At 44.4% G+C, this 17,484-nt stretch overlaps 1 protein-coding gene across 1 annotated transcript in view; it reads right to left on the bottom strand.

Moving 5' to 3' along the window:
* The window catches only part of GPC3 (glypican 3), a 297,585-nt gene extending 280,531 nt beyond the window's left edge, over nucleotides 1-17,054 (bottom strand). Inside the window, exon 1 of the mRNA XM_048514801.1 lies at nucleotides 16,787-17,054. Within this exon, the coding sequence (XP_048370758.1) occupies nucleotides 16,787-16,943 (157 nt within the window). The 5' untranslated portion in view covers nucleotides 16,944-17,054. The remainder of the gene's footprint in view (nucleotides 1-16,786) is intronic.
* Between the last annotated feature and the right edge of the window lie 430 nt (nucleotides 17,055-17,484).

Raw genomic sequence — 17,484 nt, 5'->3', positions numbered from 1 at the left:
TAGCTTCAAAGACATTTCAGAAAAAGTCAGTCCTCATCACAGAAGCATAAAGCTGGAAGAAATGTAGATGCCCTAAGTCCAACCCTTTCTGCAAGTGGCAACAGAGCCCCTTGCTACATACTACAGTCATGCCCATAAGCTGCCACAGAGAAAGGGCATCTAGACTGGCAATAGGGATGCCAGCCTCCAGATGAAGTGTGGGGACCCTTCAGAATTACAGCTCATCTCCAGACTACAGGGATTAATTCTCCTGGAGAAAATGGATGCTTTGGAGGACTGGTATAATGGACTCTATGGCATTATACCAGTCTTCCACAGGCTCCATCCACCCCCCAGCTTGGATCTGCCAGCCCTACCCCCCCCTTCCCTACTAGTCGTCAGTAGGGACCTGGCAACCCTAACTGGCAAGCTACCCACAACTGTATGCACAGGAGCTAGCCACAACAGCAATCAGTGATACTCTGCAGGAAGAGTCTCCCCTCAAGGAAAGATGGCTGTGCTTCCCCAAATGCTTCCTGTGGTGCCCAACAAGGTAAAGCACCAGGTGACATTTCGGTGTGCTTATCTGAGATGGAAGGATTGCTTCAAGATCCTTCATGGAAACCAGGACAAGCCTTTTGGTTGCACACCCTTCTAACATCTTGGTGTTGTCAGTTAAGACAAAAGCAAAAATCCCCATCAGCTGTAAAGGTTCACACTTGCAACACAAAACTATCCCAAACAATTAAGAATTAAAAGCAACAGGACACTAAAGCACTGGGGCTGTGGATCTGAAGACTTCAATCAGTTCCTTTTCAGGTCTCTCTCCTCACTAACCCAGCACAGAAGAACAATTCCCCAATAAAATATTTTACAGCATCCAGCCAGGATGCCTTCAGAGATAGGCCAAGGGGTGTAATGAAAAACATGACATTTTAAAGATGAGGGTGCAAAGAATTATTAGGCAATTAGATTTCACAGTGCTATATTTTATTTTATTATAAAAAGCCTGTATTTCAATTGTGGGATAAACAACTCAAGTATTTGATGGAGTTTTCTCCCATTGTGCCGCGAGGGGAAGAGGCAGCTGCTAAACAAAATCCCCCAAAACAGGTCAAGTGCTGAGTGATCTGTTTTTAAAAACCCAATTAAAAAGATATAAATTATATACCAACCACGCTCAATAGGTGATTAAAGCCAGAACACAGGGAACACGGCCCAAAGCATTTGTTATGCCTTATCCTTTGTGACACACTCTCCTGCGGAGGCTCAAATGCCATGCATCTTAGTCATACAATGCCCAGTTGAGATTAATGTGGCTAAAAGACTGATCATCACCAGTCCAAGGAGGACTTGCTTTTAAACCCAAGCCTCTACTCCCAATACTGGCAGTACTGACTATGAATAGTTGCAGGAAACCAAGGGTCTCAACACAGTGCCCACCAACACTTTCCCTGGTGCCTACCAAGTATTTTTAGAAAGTGGGTGGGGTCAGTTAGAAATTTTGCCCAGCAAAATTTCTGGTGGGTTACTGGAAATTTGATTGACTGAGCAGTTATTAAAAAGAAGTTGCTTTACCAGCAGCTACCACCACAACTCAAGGATATTCACTGTGTAACTGATGGTAAGCTGTGGTAGCCACAGTATAGTTGGTTCCACCTTCTAAGAACATAAGAACAAGCCAGCTGGATCAGACCAGAGTCCATCTAGTCCAGCTCTCTGCTACTCGCAGTGGCCCACCAGGTGCCTTGGGGAGCTCACATGCAGGATGTGAAAGCAATGGCCTTCTGCGGCTGATGCTCCCAAGCACCTGGTCTGTTAAGGCATTTGCAATCTCAGATCAAAGAGGATCAAGATTGGTAGCCATAAACCGACTTCTCCTCCATAAATCTGTCCAAGCCCCTTTTAAAGCTATCCAGGTTAGTGGCCATCACCACCTCCTGTGGCAGCATATTCCAAACACCAATCACACGTTGCGTGAAGAAGTGTTTCCTTTTATTAGTCCTAATTCTTCCCCCCAGCATTTTCAATGGCAACCAGCATTTTCTATGGCAACCGTTTTGTGGTAGCACTCACCACATTGTGTCAGCATTCCAAACATGCCTGCAGGCTCAAAATGGTTGGAGAATCCTGCAGTATATGAAGTCAGACCATGGAGTGACATAATACAATCCTGTCTCCTTCAGCAGTGGCTCTCCAGAGTCTGGGGCAGAGAAGTTTGCCTATCAAGGTGGTTAGCAGTAAAGACTGTCATGCAAAAGATGTGTTATGCTGCTGAACCACAGCCTCTCCCAGTACACAACCAAATTCCACCCATCCGAGCTGATACAAAGACTTGATGGAAATGGTTCTACCATTTGACACTCGTATGTAATACTATGGCTAAGAGACCAAGCTGTAGATTGGTAAACTCAGAGCAAGAGACTCAAACTGCAGGCTTGTTAGGTGCCTTTTGGGCAATCACATCCTCAACCTCCACCCCAACCTATCCCTCCTAGTTCATGTTTTTACAACACTATTAATTATATGTACTAGAATAGGCAAAATAGTTCTTTTCTGCAGTAGTCCAATTAAAATGAGCTCTCAGGTTTTTTGCTTGTTCGTGGATAAAAACCACTTCCTCAGTATAAGTTCCAACTTGTCTGAGCAGTTTTAAGGACACTGTCTTTATTTCATCAACAGCAGATTCTTATATTAAACATCAGTCCCACTGAGAGCAGGTAGTTTTTCACAATTGAGTTCACTGTGCTACACATGCAAACATGTCAGATAATGTTAGTTAATTAGTGGGAACTGGTGGTTTGCATTACTTTCTGATGTCATGTCTCTATTCTGTTTTTTATTTGTGATCCACACACATTTATGATCATTGTTTTGTAGTTTGTGTATAGCTTGCTTTTGCTTGTGTTAGTTTCTCCAGTGTATACTATACCTCATTTTTTCCAGTTAGATTTTCCTATAAAAATAGTGATATGGCTACTTGGAATGGCACATTTATCACTGGCCCGTTACGCAAGGAAGGCTTACCTTGGAACATTTTACTCAGTAGGCTTTCCTCATATTTTTCTGTTTCCACCCAAGGAGGCATTCCCTCCTGGGTGCACAGTTTTTCTGCAGAGAACTCTCCCAGCCTGGTTCTCTTAACTCCACCCATTGTTCTTAAAGGGACAGAACTTAAAGGCACTTATTCTTACAGGCACTGATCTCATTGCATTCAGTAATCAAGATTGCTGGCTAAGTCTTTAAGCTGCAATTTTATTACTTTTACTGTTCCAAAAATAATTCTCCCCCCATCCCCAAATGAAAGAATAAAGCAATTCCCTGGACCACACACTTTCATAGAAGGGGACATGCTGTAGCTGATATTCTCTCCCCACCCCCCGATCTGCTTCTATCAATATATTATTGGAATACAGAAGTCGGAAGGAGGCAAGAGGGATGGCATGGATGGCAGTGGAAGTGAGTGGGAAGGCTGGCTATGCCTGGGTCAAAATTGTATTTACTGTGTGAAAAGTTGCTCAAGGCCAGATATCTTACCAGTAACATACCGAAACCAGGGTTCTTTATCCAGATACTCTCAAACAGCTGAGATTTTAAAATTTTATTAAAAGGAAAAGAAATAATAAAATTCTCTCTCAGCTCTAGCCAGTTCCAAGTATAAAGAACAACACAATACAAGCCTATTCAGCCTAAAGCAGAAGAAATAGTAAGAATAAAGATAACAACAAGAAAATCTTAAGAAGAATCCTTTATGAATCTCTCTATCTAAAATGGTGTCAGGGGTTTTATAGAATTGGCTCATCTAGACCATCAGATCAGTAATTAACCAATTGGGTGTCAAATGGAGTCCTCTAGATAATGAGGGAGATGACCCCCTCCTGAACATTCTGGGAAATTAAGCCCTATTTGTCCAGTTTATAATAGAGCATTGTATAAGCCAGTTACTTCTCAAAAAACACCACTTACTAAACACAAACACACTAGAGTTTACAACTCTATTGAGGTCAAATGGTTGCACTGTAAACAACCTAGCAAAACCAAATGGTTGCCTCATAAAAGACCCAATATACAAGATAAATAATCATGTAAATGTAAAGGAATATATACACTTTCTTCACACACTGGCAAATCTGCCTGCTCTGGAGGTAAAGCAAAATTAAAATTGTGTTGCAAGTGGTCTCGCTTGCCACAGAGAAAATGAAAAGTGAAAGCGGGGCTTGAAAAAAATATGTCTACGCAAGAAATCAGGGTGCGACAGGCATTCACCCCCACCATGCAGCAAACATATTGTGCACAATCAGCCAAAAAGTACAAACATACTTTCTAGAGTTCTTGGTGCACATAAACACAATATCATGAACAGTATCATTCATGACATGACCAACTTATTACATCTCCTTTTACAGCAGAAGATATGTTTATGAACTCACAGGACATTTTAACAACTGTTTTTGCAGATGCTTATTTACGGAAAGTGTTGTGGTAACTTCAGACTAAAAACATCAAAGTGTATTTTCCCCTTCTTATTTACTTGTAGCCTGTTTCTCTTACAAAGACCCAAGGCAGATTACAAAAAGGCAGTATAAGATAATGCCTACAATAGACTATGCAATAAAATAGTACATAGCAGATATAAAAATGATTAAGTATATGTATTGGTATAGCCTGGACTCTGAAGGACACCTGATTCTAAAGTAAAGGTCACAAAGTCCATCAGCCTCCTACAAGAAAGGCTAACTTAGACATGATGTGGTTCTTGCATGCACATATTCATACAGTTTCCCATTGAGCAAATTAAGGGCCTAATAGAACAGAAAATGGAGTGCACAGATGAGGGAAAGAGCGCTCAAATTAAAAGGATGTCAGCAGCACCTAATTCACCACCTCTCACAATGCTTATAGTTACTGTTACAAGGCTGGGGGGTGGGGGCAGCATGATCTAGTGCCCTGACTGACTGGATCTCCCCACCATGCATGGGAGGCTATGTACTTAGGTGTAGAGGACAGGTTTAGACTGCACCTCTGTCCATGATAGAACTCTGTGTAAACTCTATTAAGCCAGTTGGTTGCCTTCCTTTGGCTGCTTCCCTTTCCCTGCCCCCCACCACATCTTGATCAGGCATTTCCTTATGTCAAAGTATCTTGCCATACCCCAAGAGTCACAAGCTGCTTTACAACCTCCCTACAGAGCCTGCAGTAGTAATGTTAGTATCCAGAAAAACCATGGTCAGCACCAACAGAGGAGGTCCAACTTAAATTAATACCAGGATGCAGAGCAAGAAAGACTCTATGCTGTCTCTTTGGAATAGAGGGAGGGAAGGGCAGAACTTTTGACCTTGAAGAAATACCTAGGGGGTCACTTGACTCTGAAGATCAAAAGATGGGGGGGGGGGGGGAAGCAATGAACTTATTGGTGAAATTTCCCTTTTGGAATTGGTGGGAGATAACTTCCAGTCGAGAAAAGGTTAAGACCCTTGTGCATGTTATTTTATTACAATGAAAAGAAACTGATGCAAGAGAATTTAATTGACCAAAGGGAATAGGAATACTGCCTGATCATCAGCGGCATTCATTTTATGTCCTTTACACTCCTTTTCCTGGAAAGGTTCTTAGGTGAACCCAGCCTGAGGGAATATTTTTCTTTCTGGGCCAACCCCTCCCAGGCATAAAAGAAAAGTGGGAAGAAGGCCAACTACTGCAGGAAAATGCCTTCCGACTTTTCAGAACAGAATGTATGCATTACAAATCATCTGCCCCACACGCTCCATAGCAACTACAGCTGGGTGTGTGGCTGCAGGGCACCAAACTGGGGAGAGTTGGCTAGAAAGGCTTGTGGGTTGCATTAAGGGATCCTGATAAGAGAAGCACTGGAAGGGGAGCTAAGGCCTATCCTTCCTCTGCCCAGGCCTTTTACTGCTCTTCACTCTTTAAAGCATGTTCCATCCCCATCCAGTTGAGAGATCAGAAACAAGCCAAGTTGGGAGAAAATTGCTTCAAACTGCCGAGTGCATGATGAGCCACCATACGTGCATCATGTCGAGTGAATGATGAGCCACTCCACTCACCAGCATGCTCTACTTCCTGTTGAACTGCATGTAAATTCTCCCACATTAGATCTAGAGGACACCCCCAAAACATCAAGTATAGTAGCTGCAGAATCCAAACAGCCTGTTGACTTGTGCAGAGCTACTACCAAGAGTCTTTCAAGCACATGTTCCAAACCTCCAAATAAAAAGCTGTTGGGCTCAGGGTTCTCCTCTACAAATTGTCTCAAAAGATGTCATCTATTGTACTAATGCACCAATCTTAAAAATAATTAATAATCTGGGCTGAAAATGTACTCCAATAAAAATGTTGATCTGTTTTTACTAATATGTCACGGTACTCTAAGACATGATTACTCATCCAGTTTTACATTACAAATGTTGAATTCAACTAGCCAAAAAAATTCTGCAACAAGACAACATCCTTTATGGGGGGAAAGCACAATGTCACCTGTTACTTACATTTACTTCATTTGTACCTCACCTTTCTCCACAGTGAGGATCCAAAGAACCTTCATTCTCTTCTATGTTATTCTCACAACAACCCTGAAGGATACTATGTATTACTGTCATCTTGCAAATGTTTTGGTAACTGTTAAATCCTTCTCTTAGAGCACTCTCTATAAATAAGTTACTTTATAGTCCTTAGAAGAACTACACATATACAATCAGCCATCTAATTTTTCTGCCTTCCCTTGTTTTTGTTTTGTATTGATACAAAGTGTTCTTGTGTTGGCGGTGCTCTTGTGTTGAGCTAGGGGACAGCAAGGGCAAATTTAGCTAATATTCAATTCCTCTCATTTTTAATTGTTATTGGGGCAAGAAATAGGAAAGCACCGGCTCCTTTTCGGCTGTTTGCAATTTGTTCTGAGTTATCACAGAAAATATAGACAAGGCAGGTGTACACTAAGGAAACCAGACCCTTTGACAGTTTATCTGCAATTGCCAATAAAATGTTAAGATGCTCAGATACTATCAAGGGGCTGTGTAAACAACCAGGACAGATTTTGCAAATATGCAACCATAAAGAAAGCATTACCAATTTATAGGGGTCTACAGCCTCTATATATTTTAACCAGGCACATAAATACCTATGCTTCCTAAAGCTATGGAGGCGGGAGGGGCGAGCCACTCAAGTAAGCTTCTCAGGATGTTAAAATTAATCCCTTGGCAGAGAAGAAAACTCTAAATGGTCACAGTGTAAAGTGATCGCCTGGAGCAGGTTTCTACAGTTGGAGGTTCTGCTCCTCTTCTCTCTACTATCAAGAGAGCAACTTGCGAGCCTGAAATAATTAAGAGCAGAAAACTCAATTACCCAGCAAACTAAAAGACCTTAAACTGCCGTGCTGAGCTAAATGGAAAACAAAGTAAGGACCCACAGCATCATTAGTGCTGGCTCAAAAACAGACACACATGCCGCCCATCCAGACTCAATGATAATTTCAGCTTCCTCGAAAAATATACACACTGCACTTTTAACTAACCCTTTTTTGAAAGCCTTATTTCTCCCCAACAAAGCAGTAAAGGTTAATGATTCCTGTTTTTCAAAGACATATCTATTTTTGCCTCGGTTACAAAGGAGAAGGGACTGATAAGATAATACAGGAATCCCAACTCCATTACAGAAGCCAGGAGAGAAAGAAAATCTAATTGTCCAGTACAGTTGCTTCTGCAGCAAGCCCTAACTGCAATTTCCCTGTTGAGACAAATGGGATTTTTTGGCCACTGAGATCTTGAGACAGACCCATTCACCTTTAATTCAGCGCCGTATACACAGACAACCAAGGACAAAATTAATCAAACTGAAATTTAAGACAGATCTACTGGTGTATTGCAAAGCACAGACATCAAATGGACCATAAGTTTCTGGAGGTCATCTCTGCTTGTGAACTTGTGACACAGCCTCAAGCAAGTCGCTTTTTCATCCTACAATGCAAAATCTCTAGCATATCTTCACAGCAGGATTATTGGTCACATACTAAGGGTAGGAAAAAAACATTTATAATAGCAGGATGTGTGTTTCAAAGGTCTATCCATAGCTAAGAAATGCACCCTGCAGAACAGTCTGAGAACATCCAGCTTGCATCAAGAACCAGATTTATACTTTCTACATAAAATAGTTACCATAAACCTACTAGTAAGACTGCATTAACTTCTGAAGATTAGGCTAATGCAGTCTTCCCAAGGGGAAATTTGTGCCTTCTGCTCATTTATTGACTTCATTTACACCTCCCCATTCTCCACAATGGAGACCCACAGTGGCTTATGTCATTCTTGCTTCCATTTAATCCTGACAACTCTCTTTGGTTGGTTAGGCAGACAGTGGTAGCACCCTACAGTTACCCAGTAAGCTTCCATAGCTGCTTGATCCTAATCCAACACTAGCTACTATGCCACAACCACTCACTTCAACCCTTTGCTTGAAATATTCTCTTGTCTTTAGTTCAAGTCAACAACCTTCTTGTTTGTGCTGCTGAAGAACCCCTAGGTGCTACCCATTGAACTCCGCATCCTATGGATCAGTATCTATTTTGGTTTAACTCCAGAGTGAAAGTGCATCTCACGTGGAAGTTCCAAGAACAGCTTTCTACTTTGTACCAGATTATAAAGCATTCATTTTCTACCAAGCTCTGTAATCAAGCTTGTTTGAAGCTTAAAAACAGACTGGCAAACTTGTTATCCCTGGGAACAGTGAATAGGGAGAAAAAGTAGCCAGACAGATGACAGTTCTAACATGACAGATGAAGAGGGGGGGAGAGAGAAGAAGAGGCGAGAAAGCAATAAAGTGGAAGCCTGACAGCCCTTCCAGAATGGCGCTCCCCTGATTACAGAGATTTATGTAGTCAGCGCTGAAAAGCAGATGATCATCCAATTACTCTGAAAGTGATCTCCAGGATGGACCTGTTCCAAGAGGGGTAAGCGGGCAATCATTGCTTTCATTACAGCTACATATTACATTGTTCAGCAAATAAAAGCATGACCAGAGAAACATACAGACAAGTTCCAACTGCGCGTGACCATCACCAAACAAAATATCTCCTATCTCAAAAGTGCATTCCTGCAACTGCCAAGACAGGGAAAGCTACTTTGCTCACCAACTTCTGGTGGATCAGTGGTCATAGCATATACCCTGCCGGACCCATTTGGCCTGAACAGAAGGTACTACCCTGTTTCCCCAACATCCCCAAAAAATAAGACATAGTAGAGGTTTTGCTGAAGTGCAAAATATAAGGCATCTGCCGAAAGTAAGACATAGCAAAGTTTTTATTTGGAAGCATGCCCGACGAACAGAACACAGAAAAATAAGACATCCCCTGAAAACAAGACATAGCGCATCTTTGGGAGCAAAAATTAATATAAGACACTGTCTTATATTCAGGGAAACACGGTAGTTCAGCCAACTCCTCATTCAGGTGGGTCAGAGGACCCTTGATGGAGAGGTCTTCGTTACTGGGAAAAGAGAAAGCTGGCAAGTCACATTAACTAATCACAAAATGCACCGGTTGAGGGTACTGAGGAAGTTGACCAACACCAGAGGCTCCTGGATGTCTTTGCAGCAATGTTGTAAAGTCAAGGAAATGGGCACACAAAATAGTTATGCTTTGCACTGCAATGTATATCCTAAAAATTAGCCTAGATACCTAGAATTCATTTCTACATTGCATTGGTCCCGACTACCGTTAGCTTCCCAGTGCTGAAAAACAAGGGAGCCCCTTCTGGAAATCATAGGAACTGCACACACAAAAGTCATGTGGGAAGGGAGCCATAGTAAAGAGGAGATTGGACAAGATCACACAAAAAAGCTGGCTGGGGCTAACCTATTGTATTTTATCTCATTTACAGTACATTGCTGTACACCCCTTTTAGAGCAGAAAGCAGGTTGATAAATTTATTAATACACATACTTCACACCCATTCTTCAGCAGAATAGGAGTCCTGAAAACTATTCACCTCTGACAATGTGCCGCATGCATTTCCCACCAACAGAATCCATTCTGGAAGATATGGAATTAGGGAACAAGTTTACAATATATATGCTGTGTAAAAAACATATATGCTGTGTAAAAATTCAGCAGTTCCCTGCCACACAGATGGGCACTACAGGTGAGACTCATAGACCCTCACAGCCAATCAAATACAAGTGGTTTTTTCCCCTTCTTTCACAACAGAGTCAGTTCAAGTTGATGATCTCAATGCAAGCACGCTGGACTCATCTTGCAATTTCTCCATTAACAAAGATGAAGTGCTAGAAGCTCCATACAGTGCAATTAGTTTCAAATACCCAAGTCCACTGAAAATCCACTCTGGTTGACCTTGCAGACCTGCGTGAAAGGTTGCATCAGTTAACAGCTTGCACCTTCAAACAAACAAGGCAACCAGTTAAGGCTTGATGCACGTGCACATTTTGCCATGTTTCACAAGGTGGTTATACAGTTGAGATTTTAATAAAATCGTGGTTCAGCTTGTCAAGCTAAGCACCACCTGCAGAGGACGCATTTGGGAGACTAACAAGGCTGCTTCATTCTTGGAAGCAGAGGGCATGGAGAACCGCACCAACCATAATTAATCCTAGTCATATTTTGGAAAACTGTCACCCCAGTTTGTAAACAACCTTCACATACAGTTTAGATTTTCAGTCAACTTTAACTGCAGTCTGCTTTAATCATGCCAAAGGATTACCGGTAGGTCTGCACAGAGCCAGAGATTTAAATACTTTACTTTGTGCGAGCAAAGATTTTGCACCACTGCACATTAACTCAGTGTGTCCAATGCTGCCTCTCTTTGTATGACCAATTTGCTATTCTCAGTGCGAGCTCTCTTAAAGCCCACTTCAAAGAACTTGCTGGATTTGCAAGCCAACCATCATGTGCAAAGTGGATTACATCAAGTGCATATAGATTAACCTTTGTAGAAAAAAGAACCAAGAGATGCCACCAAAATATGTGAATCACAAGATTGTTGTTTATTTTCCGACATGGACAGCAAGCAAAGAAAAGCCCGTATCAGGTACTCATTTGATCAAGGCTGGCTCAGCAGGTACAAACAGGTGCTTACTGAACAACTTCAGTGTAAGGTGGCAGTACTACTCTGCAACATTCCCTACCATTATATGGTCACACATAATTATTAGTATCCATCAATCAGAAGGGTGCCAATCTATTAGGAAATCAGCATCTAGGCCAGGAATAAACAGTCTTTTTGGTCCAAGTGCTGAAAAATTGCAACATTGACCTGTGATGATGCTGGGGTGCAAACAAATATTTGGAGGGAGAGATTAGGATTATACTTGGCCACCCAAGTTTGGGGTAAAACAGGCTGCAGGGGTGCTGCCAGCATGTTGCCTTGGACTCAGCTGGTAGCTTTCCAGGTTTGAGAAGTGATGATAAACATAAGCTATATCTGCCGCCTTCTACATCACTGGGCCCAGAAGTGCTGCCAGTGCCTTGGCTACTGAAGCAGAGATCTGGCCCTAAGTGCCAAGCACAATAATCTTTGTGTCACTATCAGAACACACACCAGGATCTGCCTACCCTTGATCTAGGCCTTCCCCTTAGAGCAGGGGCATCAAAAATGCAGCATGAGTTGGTTTATCCGGTATGCAAGCCAGCTAAGGCAACTCCTACCCACCCCCCCTAAAAATCTGGTCTAGCAAGTCTGCTGTGGGCTCCCAATCTGGCCTGGTGAGTCTACTGTGGGCTCACAGTCCAGGCAGCCACAACCACCCAGGCACAGCCTGACCAAGTCACATTAATGTAATTTGCTGTTCCCTTTGTAGGAGTTTTAATAGCGGGACGCCATCTTTATTTTAATTGATACAGAAATTGGATGCTGCTTTTAAATTGTTTTAATATTTATTGTCTTATCACTGTTGTAAACTGCCCTGAGCCCTTCGGGGAAGGGCGGTATAAAAGTAGAATAATAAATAAATAAATAAATAAAATTTGTGGCCATCATAACAAAAGTGTTTGACACCCGTGCCTTAGAGCTTGAATTAGGTTGCTTACAATACAGTGACAGTTATCTGTTTTGCTCACCTGTGGCAAGTAACAATCGTCTCAGGTAACCAGGCAAGAAAGACTTAACCTTTTATCATTGCCAGTTGCATCTTTCAAGCTGTTAAGAGTGCCACAGATGATTAACTGGCTAGTGGAACACCTGGGGTGGGATAATTCTAGAGGAATAAACTATGTCAGTCTGCTACAACCAAAATAGGCAAGTGGTGCAAACAGCAACATGTTCAATGCCAACTTCATCCGCACAAAGCGATACATTCTGCTGGCACGGAGAATCTCAGTGGGATTTATATATTCAGGCCTAAGAAAAGAGGGAGGGGAATGAGCTATTAGGGAGGGTCAGAGTGCCCACTTTCTTTGGACATCACACTCTGGAGCTCCCATTAAACTTGTAATCCAGCAGCAATTTTTTACTTAGACCTCCCTCATCCAAACCCAACCCAGCATCTATGGCACCACACTGCCTACCTAAGCTTCCTGAAATTATACATATTTTATACAGGTTATCTCATAGCACCCAGTGCAAAAGCAACAGAACTGGACTCAACTAATGGTCCATTAGGTCTGCACTGGAGCATTAAGAACACATTTGTGACAGCCCATCATAAAGGCTTCACTGTGCATACATCTTTGCACATTTTACAATTGATTGTTATGTCTAGACTCTAATCACTCCCCAGGGTGGCAAAGCTCTTGTACAAGTGCCTGCCTAGAGCCAAAGCGTTATCGCATGCCTTCAGCATAAAGGAAGTTAGCAGCACTTTCTAAAATAGGGTTGCCAAATTCTCACCCAGACAGTGCTTCTGCCTTGAATGGCAACACAAGCAGCTGTCAATGCTGCACATTTTGTCTATCTTTTGACCATCTCTCTAATTCAGGGAGAAGTGTCCATCTCTGTATTCAGGAAGAGCAGCTTGCTTGGAGACGTACGTCAGCTGCAGCTTGACCACTCACCCACACAGCACACCCCTTCCTTACATGGGAGAGGCCAGCATTTTAATATGCCAAAGCAGCCTTGGTGGAAGAGGAGAAAACTTTTGCAAGGACATCCTCTCCTGTGGGTGGTGGAGGATACTTTTCCTATTGCACCTTCTTAGCTAAGCACACAAGCTGGAAGCCAAAATGCCCAAGGTTTTGAACCTCAGGTATGCTTGTAGCTAGACTAGGAAAATGATGACTTTTCTGGATAGGCTGCAAGGAAGGATGTAACATTTGCAGTTCTAATGACCTTTTTTTAAAAAAAGTAACACAGCAGCCACACCATTGATTGTTTGGGCATTGTAAGCAAGAACCGCACCTCTCAAAATAAATTCAATTCTCCCAAGGACATGCAGACCTTCCCCTACAGAAAGAAGTCATTGACTTCTCAACTCTGCTCCCGTGTTCAAGGCTCCAGGGTCAGTGGGTGGAAGATGTTAGGTGAGGTGAATTGCTGTCCTTCACCCTGTAAAGTTACCCTTGCCTGCCCTTAGGACCCTCCATCTGAAGGGTGCTTTCTCTCACCCACACCTCTGCTTTGTAATCACATTAAACAAGGCTTTTATTCTTGACCCAGTTCAAAGCTAATTAGAGATGCATTTTTTTAAGCTGGCTTTCGCAATCTGAAGTGTGAGGACTCAAATGGACACTTTTAAAGGCTGCAAATTACAGGGTTGTCTCTAGCCCCTCAGACACATGGAAGGAGATTCAAACAGCAACCAAATGAAATGACAATCCTATGTGTTTCGCAGCCCGGGTTGGCCTGCAGTTCTCCCTTCCTCCCGCCACCAAAAAAAAGCCAATTGTTCAGCTCTTACAATATTGATGAGCCTCCTCAGCAGTTCTCCCTCAGTGTTTATCACCTTGCTGTCTATTTGCACACAAAGCCTCAAATCTCCTTGCTGTGCACAACCCTAGATCTCTTCCCAGCACTTGCCAAGGCTGGTGCCGTATAAATTGTACGTACAGTGAAGGCTCTAGGAAAAAGCTATTGCCCCCTGCAGAGTTTGCAAACTCCTGCTGGGAAATCAAAGAGATCTCTATTACAATACATTGTTCCTCCGCCACCGGGAAATAATGTCACAGGATTTGCAGGTCCTCTCCCATTCCTCCTGAGAAGAAAGCAGTAGGGAGAAAAAGGAGAAACTTCACACAGATCCCCACTCCATTCTCTCTGCCGAACTAACAATCAGCACGCACAAACAGATATACAAGAGCAACAGTCAGGTTTTCCTAGCTTTTCTAAATGCTGTTGGAGATGTAATTTTAGGAAACAAAAGAGAAACTAACAGTCTCTGCTACAGCACTCCAAGTATTGGTTGGTTTAAAATGGGGTGTCCAACTCTGGCCTTCCAGGTATACATCAACTACGATTCACATCAGCCCCTGCCATCATAGCCAATTAGGGCTGATGGGAATTGTAGTCCATGAACACTTGGAGGACCAGAGTTGGACATCACTGCTTTAAAGGGAGATCAAGGACTCTTCTATTACATTTTGAATCTGGATCCCATGGACAAAGCATGATCACTATAAAATAACAGTTACTTCATTTATATACCCCACCTTTGTGCCCAGTGGGAACCCAAAGCAGATTAAATGGTTCTCTTCTCCCCATTTTGTTGTCGCAACAACCCTGTGAGGTAAGATAGGCTGAGATTCCCTGGCAGAATGACAATTCAAAACTGGGTCTGCCAGATCCTAGTATAACACTAACTACTACACGCACACGTATCAAAAGTATTCAAAATATTTAACACAGACTGTACTGCAGTCATTTTACAACAACCCTGTAAAGCAAGTCAGCAATATCCCACCCACCCCGGTAGAAAAAGGCCTTCTAGGAAGAGGTTCAGGAGTCCCAGAAAGACAGAGGTCTTGGAAGAGGTTGGCTGTGTCATTTTGCCTCAGGCCATCTGGTGAGTCCCAAGGGCAAGTTCCTTATGCATCAGAAAACCCCAAAAGCTGCTGTGCCAGGACAGTGTTAATCTTTCCTAAAGTACCAATGCTCTCTATCCTCACTTGAGAAACGTCCCATTGAACTCAGCGGGGCTTACTACCCAAGTTCACATGGGACATGAACCCTGGAGAGATCACTGCACTGTATGAAATGTCCCTCTAAGACCAGTCCGTCAGGCAAAAGGGGCACCAGAGAAAGCTCTTAGCCAGCAGCCCTCACTGACCCTTTACTCCCAGAATCCAAGCACAATTTAAAAGCCACAGAAAGAAGGAGCCCCCTAGTGATATGGAGATCCACACGCCACAGCAACTGGTGTGGCATCTATTTATTCAGCCTGCTGGAAATTACTTCCTGAGCAAGTAAAAGCCTCCATACTGTAGTAGGTAAAGAAAGCTGGAAACAGAAAACTTGACTTTTGCTTCTTCAAGAAACCAGATCAATTTCTCACACAAGCTCCCCTAACTTTGCAGGAAGTGAAATGCCAGGGCCTTCTCAGTTCCACTAAAAACTAACTAGCTCCCCCCCCCCCCAATATACACCCACACAGAGGGAGAAGCAACTGCAGAAGTTCTACAGCCATACTGAATTCTCGAGAGTAACGAACAGCGTTGAAAGACTATAGACCAACAGTGGCTTTGAAGAACAAGATTAAATATTGTTACAGGAAAAGCTTTCAAATGTTCAGATCTACTACATGCCTGCAAATGTATTTTTCCTTCTCTGAAGCCAATACAAAGAAGCTGGGAAAACAGAGGAAGAAGAAAGGAAGGGGACACAAGGCTAGTTTTTCCCCAGAAATTCATCTGGTTGCCATCACAGCAAAACCTGTATGTGGTTTTGCTGTTCAGCAAACATATTCTTTTGTGTTCTTTTCACTTGGGAATGCCCCATGACCAAACAAATGAATCACCAACATGCCTGGGCACAGGGCACCACCTCCCTTTCTCAAAGAGGGTCTTCCCAGATGTTGTTTAGAATACTGACTTAAACCCACCACATGCACTCAACACCTGGCTCAGCAGTTATGCAGGGAAGTTGGCATCTTCTCACTATCTCCACACCACATGCAATGCCTTTCACTACACAGGGCACCTCCTTAGAAGAGACATGCCCTTCAACAGCACAGGGAAATCCAGTGCAGCAGTGTCCATAAGCCACAGCAGCCAAATAGAACCTCCAGCTGCAGGAACAGGATACCATTGAATGAAGGAGCCAAAGGAAAGGTACCACCTGGGTGCCCTGCTTGAGAGCACTCCAACCAGGACTCCGTCGGAAACGAGACTTTGGAGAATAGGCACAGGGGACAGATCAAGCACGGTCTTTTTAAGGCCATAAATAGCGCAATCAGACTCAACCTCGGGACTTTCTGCCCCTGCTCGCCGCCGGAGTTTCACCTGCATTCCCCAGAAGCGCGCCCTTCATTCTTAAATGGCCGTAACCGCTCACGCCGGACTCTAGACCGGGAAACACGAAACTTAACGGGCAGACTTCAACAGTTTCGGGCATCCAGCACTGCCCTGCTTCGCCGCTCCAGTCAGCAGAACGCGCCGGGCCGGGCTGCCCAGCGGTGCCAGACCTGATTCCGCCATAGCTCGGTGGAAAAACGAGTGCCTATGGAGAAGCCCCCCTGAGCCTCGCACGGCACGGGGCCAAAGGGAAGGGGCGGTGGCGGTAACTAAGTCTGGCGACCTGCGGCTTTTTCACAGAACTGTTCACCACCGTAGAACAGGAGTAGCCCGGCAGTTCACCCCGCCCAGGAGCTCTAGCCTTGGGGAGCCCACCAGCAGCCGCCCCCGCCCCTAGCTGCTCACCTGCGCCCGGGCTCTCCGGCAGCCACTTCGCCCCTTGCGGGGCCGTTTGGAAAGCAGCGCGAACGCCCTGGCAAGCCGACTGCGCCCGGACGCTCAGCACAACGCCGAGCCAGAGGAGCGCGCAAAGGCGCACCGCTGCTGCTCCACCGCCAGCCATCCCCGCGCGGGTTCACCGCCCGTCCCGGCAGCGGCAGCGCATTCCTGGCCGGCTTGCAGAGCTCCAACTCGTCGCCTCCGCTCCAAACAGCAGAGCCCAGAGCAAGACCACCCCTCCGAGCGGCGCAGCAGCCAGCAAGCGCACCGCAGTACAAGAGGGGCCCGCGCCGCGCTGATTGGCTCCCTGCGAACTTTCCCCGCCTCTCATTGGCTCCGGGTGGGCGAACTCTGCGGCCGGCTACCTGCCCACTTTTCGGGGGACCTGCTGCTGCGCCTGGAGAACACTGAGGAGACCCAGCTGGAAGCGGACCCTCCCCTCCCCACCCCACCCCACCCCACCCCACCCCACGTAACCGAACGAGACGGAAAGGAGCGATTACACATCCAGCGGCCACAAGCAGCTGGGGTACTCAAGCCTCTTTTCTGTGACTTTAACAGGCATTTGCTCTGCAGAAAGCCGCAGCTGAAACTCCCTATGTCATGAAGATTAAGCAGGTCACCTGCTCGTTACAAAGACTGCAGGTAGCTGCGCGGGGCCACAG

Source organism: Sphaerodactylus townsendi, linkage group LG13, assembly GCF_021028975.2.
Source record: "Sphaerodactylus townsendi isolate TG3544 linkage group LG13, MPM_Stown_v2.3, whole genome shotgun sequence".
In the NCBI taxonomy this organism is placed as follows: domain Eukaryota; kingdom Metazoa; phylum Chordata; class Lepidosauria; order Squamata; family Sphaerodactylidae; genus Sphaerodactylus; species Sphaerodactylus townsendi.
This window is presented reverse-complemented; position numbering and strand designations above follow the sequence as displayed.